Source organism: Symphalangus syndactylus, chromosome 8 (assembly GCF_028878055.3).
Source record: "Symphalangus syndactylus isolate Jambi chromosome 8, NHGRI_mSymSyn1-v2.1_pri, whole genome shotgun sequence".
Classification (NCBI taxonomy): domain Eukaryota; kingdom Metazoa; phylum Chordata; class Mammalia; order Primates; family Hylobatidae; genus Symphalangus; species Symphalangus syndactylus.
Genome location: NC_072430.2, coordinates 28,653,717 through 28,659,716, shown reverse-complemented (window position 1 = coordinate 28,659,716; position 6,000 = coordinate 28,653,717). Strand labels below are relative to the sequence as shown.

At 41.9% G+C, this 6,000-nt stretch overlaps 1 protein-coding gene across 7 annotated transcripts in view; it reads left to right on the top strand.

Annotated features, from left to right (window-relative positions):
* The first annotated feature begins 503 nt into the window (after positions 1–503).
* Positions 504–6,000, top strand: part of SPATA7 (spermatogenesis associated 7) — a 61,914-nt gene continuing 56,417 nt past the window's right edge. For 2 of the 7 annotated variants that reach the window (XM_063645509.1, XM_063645507.1), the window contains exon 1: positions 587–897. In XM_063645509.1, coding sequence (XP_063501579.1) covers positions 602–897 — 296 coding nt within the window. In that variant the 5' untranslated portion in view covers positions 587–601. Of the gene's footprint in view, positions 898–6,000 lie in introns of all 7 variants that reach the window. The other 5 variants (XM_055288512.2, XM_055288514.2, XM_055288515.2 and 2 more) reach the window with 5 other exon arrangements.

The following is a 6,000-nucleotide window of genomic DNA, read 5'->3' as shown; positions in this document are numbered from 1 at the left end:
GAACCCCCACAACAGAGAATTATACAACCAGCCCAAAATGTCAATGGACATTTAGGCTGAGAAGTCTTACATGACAGAATGCTTCCTACCCTGTTCTGACGTTATTTCCAAGGATTCAAAGGTAACTGCTTCAAAATTAAACAAATTATAGAAAGCCATAAATAAATCAACCCCTTATTCACGTTGCAGCTCTCTTCCATTATAAATAAAAATGGATTGAAACTAACGATGAAAGGGAGGCAGTGACAGAAGCGGGGAAGCTTGGCGAGCAGAAAGGAAATTCAAACTTATTATTAAGGTTAAGAATTAAGATGTAAATATGTAGATGTTTTTCACTCCTAGGATTTTCACTAATCCAAAAGTTCACGGACTGCTTTGAAATTTAATTATTTGGAACTGGTTAAATGTTACCCTGACCTCAACTAACATTTGTGTTTGACTTTTCTCCGGGACCCAGGGGACGTGGATGCCAGATAAGTCCACCTCCTCTCCCTGCTCTTCCCGCAGGGACAGAGCCTGCCAGGTGGTGGTGACTCGGATCCTGACAGGAGGTCGCTTTGCGGAAGACTGGCAGGATCCCAGAGCAAGAGACTGGGGCTCGATGCACCTTCCCCGCCAGGGGTCTCTGTCCGCAACTGTCCTCCTAGTACTGGGTTCCCCGCAGGCGGGGCTGCGGAACGCACGTCCCCTGCGTCGTGACGTCACAATAGCGACTCTCCGGACCCGGCCCTTAGCAACGGCCTGGCGACGGTTTCCCTGCTGCTGCGGCCGCCGCCGGCTCCTCTTTTCCAGTCCTCCACTGCCGGGGCTGTGCCCGGCCGGGGTAAGGACAGAAGGGAATCCAGCGTGTCCCTACGGCGGCAGCAAGAGGACTAAGCATGAATGGCAGCCGGAGAGGTAAAGGGCAGCTGTCATGGGCTACCGCCGCCTCGCCCCTCGCTCCAGGCGGCGCTCGCAGCTTCGGGTCCGGGCAGCCGAGTGCAAGGCCGCCCCTTGGGCGCTTCCTACCCTTGGCTGAGTCGCCAGTGTTTCCTGGAGCTGCCCGGGCCTGCGCAAAGGAAAAGGGAGAGCCTGCTTGGCAGCCTCGTAGGTCCGCTTCTTTGCCCTGAATTTGTCGCCCTGACATCAGGAGCCCCTGTCTCCTGAACTCAGGGTCGTGCAGCCTTTAAAACCTCGGTAGCTCCCAGGCAGAGGAACCAGGTTTGGCCTTTGGAGTCAGACCTCCCTGGGCCCCAAACCAAACCCCTCTGTTCTCCATGGAGACGACCCTCAGTTTTCTCATCTCTTGAACGTGAGGATCAAATACCCAGGCCATGGAGTTCTTGAGGATTAAATGCAGATAATATAGAGAAGATCCTGGCGCATTTTAAGTGGTCAGTAAATATGAAATCTCCCAGTAACAAACTACCTCCCCCAGAGCTATTGAGTAACCCAGGGTTTCTGTAACTTTATGTGAATAGGAATCCCCTCAGGATCATATTAAAATGCAGATTATGATTCAGTAGGTCCCTTGGGGGTGGCTGAGATTTTGCATTTATAATAAATTCCAAGTAATGCAGTGTTGCTGGTCAGCGGACTGCAGTTTTAGCAGCAATCCATAATCACCATATACACCTGTTCTCTACTGAGTTCTTGAGTCAGGTGGACATCATGGAGTGGGGTTGGGGGTGGGGAAATAGAACCTTAAATCTCTACAAATCGGCCCAAACCAAATAATTTGCATTTTCACACTTTCTGAGTCAGTATCATTCTTTCCTCGAGTCAAATGAGGCAATCTTTAGACTCCCAGCCCCTCCCAATTCGGTGTTTTTATCTATTTAAAAGACTGCCTTTAAACCAAGCTGCTAGATGATTCCTTGATGTCTTTCTTTGAATGAGTCTGCCTTTATTATGTAGTCATTGATCAAAATAAGTGCTACTCTGAATGTAGGAGATAACTATTCATTGATCAGCCAACTGTATATTCTGACACTTTACCAACCTAGGTTTCAGAAAAAGCAAACCAAAACGCTTTATGATCTTAAGAAATTTTGCACATAAACTAACATTAAATCCTTGCTATGTAGTAGGAACTATTTCCAAATTATCTCATTTAATGTACAAAAATATCTTGATAGGCATTAGCCTTATTTCATAGTGAAGAAACTAAAGCAAAAGATCACAAATAACTTGCCAAGATCACAGCGGCAGAACAGGATTTGAATCTAGGTGAAGAATATAAATCTGAAGCCAATGCATTTACTTACTATCCCATGGTAGGGTTGGGCAGGGGGAAAGGATATATGTAAAATTTAGAGTATATTAGATTTAGTAAGTTGTATTTGTTTATTGAATTATTTTAAAAATTGGGTTCATGCCAAATGTAAAAAGGTTTATATTTTTACAACTTGCACAATTTAATTAGCTTCATTTTTAGGAAATAATATATGATAATATCAAATATTGTTATTTTGAATTTTTAAAATAAATAATCAGCAAATAACTGGGGCAGTCAGCTTTCATATACTGTAAATTAATAGGAAACCATAAATAATTTTAGACACAGCTAAAATACTTAATTGAGAATAAATTTCTTAGATTTCATTAGGAGGTGCTTTTAGTTATTTCAGAGTATAAAATATTAAAACATCTAAAGAAAAATTATCTTTTGTCATGCTCTTACTGTAATCACGTTTTAGACTTTCTTTTGTAAGGCAAATCTTCTAAATGGTGGTATAGTACAGCAGCAGACTGAAAAACGGTTAGTCTTGTTTGTAATCTTTGTTTCCTACTAACTAACTAGGTAATCTTCAGCACGTCACTGTACGTCCCTGGGCCTCAGTTATATATAAAATGGGGGCTTGGACTAGGTATATACAAGGCGTGGTTTCCAGCTTCCTGTGGGGGAAGGTGAAGAAAAGATTGAGAATAACAAACTACCATTCACTCTAATATCAATGACCTTTAGGAAGGAGAGGAGGCAACCTATTAGTATAGGTAACTGAAAGTAACTTGAAAAAAAATTTTTTCCCGGCACTCAGGGAGTCCGAGGCAGGTGGATCACTTGAGGTCAGGAGTTCGAGACCAGCCTGGGCAACATAATTAAACCCTGTCTCTACCAAAAAATACAAAAATTAGCCAGGCATGGTGGCGTGCGCCTGTAGTCCCAGCTACTCGGGAGGCTAAGGCAGGAGAATCACTTGAACCTGGGAGTGGGAGGTTGCAGTGAGCAAAGATCATGCCACTGCACTCCAGCCTGGGCAACAGAGCAAGACTCCATCTCAAAAAAAAAAATTGTTTTGATCTATTGGTCTCATAGAGACACTTAACAATGGTAGATTCCCAAACCTTTGGTTTTCCAGAGAAACCCTGCCACAAGAAACACTTTCATCTTTCCTCACTGGACTTTCTTCTGGCTATTTTAATCAAATTGTGTAGGAAAATGGGCTGCTGTCATATACCAGTAAATTTCACCACTAAGATCTTCAATCTCATTGACAGGATTTTAGTCCTAATAGTTAGAGAATGATGTTCTTTTCCCTGGCATTTGGTTTGAGGCTACTTCTCCATGCCCCTTTGTCTCATTCTGGGTCAAGTCCAGTCAGGAGATAGAAACCATACAGTGATTTATACAAGGAAAAGTTAGAGAATTGTTATACTTTCATAAAAGAGTAACTATAAGATGTAAGAGGCTGGGCGTGTCAGCTCATGCCTGTAATCTCAGCATTTTAGGAGGCTGAGGCAGGAGCATCACTTGAGGTCAGGAGTTTGTAATCAGCCTGGGTAACAGAGCAAGACCCTGTCTCTAGTATATAAAAAAAATTAATGAATTAATTAAAAATATATAAGAAAACTGTATTTGGTACCTAGAATTAAGGGAAAGTACTAAAGGAAGGACAATTTGAAAGAGAGTTTCTCCCAAAGACTGGGGTTCAGACCTCATTAGAGAAGGCGTAATTGTGCACGTGCCCAGAGCTTCATCACTGAGGAGTGATATCGGAGGCTTCACATTCCATGGGAAATAGACTTTGATAAATTGCTTAGCCAAGTCACTAAACAAACAAGTGAACAACAATGAAAACAAGCTCAGGAGAGGATTCTGTATCTAGAGTTGCTACAATATATTACCTAAAATACTAACTTTTCAACAAAAAGAAATTGCAAGTCATGCAAAAAAACAAAAACAAAAAACAGGAAAATGTGACCTATACACAGGACGCAAAGCAGGAACCAGAAACTATGAGAGGGTAGATGAATTAAATTGTCTTATTTCTCCCCTCAATTCTGTTAGGTTTTTTTTTTTTTCCTTTTTCTTTTTTCTTTTTTTGAGACAGGATCTTATTCTGTTACCCAGACTGGAGTGCAGTGCAGCCTCCTGGGCTCAATCATCCTCCCACCTCAGCCTCCTGTGTAGCTGGGACTACAGGCACACACCACCACACCTAGCTAATTTTGTATTTTTTTGTACAGTTAGAGTTTCACCATGTTGTCCAGGCTGGTCTTTGAACTCCTGGGCTTAGGTGATCAGCCTGCCTCGGTCTCCCAAAGTGCTAGGATTACAAGCATGAGCCATTGTGCTCAGCCCTAATTCTGTCATTTTTAATATGACATTTATAGGAATATTAGAAACCACAGAGTATATGCCTTGGTGTACATCTGATGGTAAATAGACAAGGGAACATAGACATCAAGGAACATCTAAATTCCATGTTTGTTCTTAACCCCCATCTTATGCTAAAGAGCAGCTGGATTGATTCCTGGGGCCAAATATTAACCACCTTGTTCACAGCTGTCACCTACAGATGGGTGGGAAAGCATTTCTATCCAGGGCATTATCACTAGGTTCCAACCTTTTTTTATTCTCTTTTAATCCTTTCACACTTCTCTGGGTATACCTGTTTTTCCTTTTTCTGTGACCTATACTGAAACATACATAGAATAGAATGGAATTTGGAGGGAATAAACTACATACAGTTGAGATATCTTCTTGGTCTGTTTCACATGATTTAGTAGCTTAGAGCATGGTTCAAGTACTGAGCAGTTTATATTGGTCAAGATAGTGTAATGATTAAGACCCAGGAACCAGACTGCTTGGGTTAAGATCCCAAATGTGTCCCATTCTTGTGTAATCTTTGACAAATTACAAGTTTAACCTCTGTGCTTCAATTACCCTCATCTATAAAGTAGGGAGAATTATAGTATTGTAAGAATTAAATGAATTTATATCAGCAAAGTGCTTGGAGCACTGCCTGGGCGGGTTACCACTCAATAAATTAGCCTTTTCACTACAAATGAAGAAATCAACTCATACTGGTTTAAGCTAAAATGGGTTTTTTGTTTTTTTTTTTTTTGGCTAATGTAAAGAAACATCTAGGGAAGGAAGAGCTTCAGACATGGTTGGCCTCAGGTACTCAAACGATGTCACCAAGAAATCTCTTTCTATCTTGGTTCCACTTGACTGTGTAGGCTTCATTCTCGGACAGGTTCCTTTATATGGTTCAGGATGGCCACCAGCAATACAGGGCTTGCTTAGACCCTTCCCTGGGTTTAGCAAGCCCAATGAAATGAAAGTACCTTTCCTAATAGTTCCCGTAAAGGCCCAGGATTGTGTATCTCATGGTGGGACTTGGATCACATAGCATTGCTGATGCTATCAACACAGCTGTCCAGATTTGGGTTTTATGCCTAACCCTGACAGTGGGGTCAGCTCTATTTGAACCACCTAGGCTAAGAGTAAGGGAAGAGTCGCCCAAAGGAAAGTTGAGTTGTCATTTCCAGGTGAAGAGGCATTGAATTCCGGACAAGAAAAAAGTCACAGTTCTTTCTATCTGGAGAAATGAGGTTTTTCTGAGAGTTTGTTGGTATTTTTTCTTATGTTTAGGTCTTACCCTCCTTCTTTCTTGGTAGAAGCTATGCTCATTTCATGACTATCTTTTTTCCCAGTTCAGATGGCATCACCTTGACTTGGATTGTCCTAATATTTTTTTCCTTCCTGCACTCTGACCTGTGACATAGAAAGAG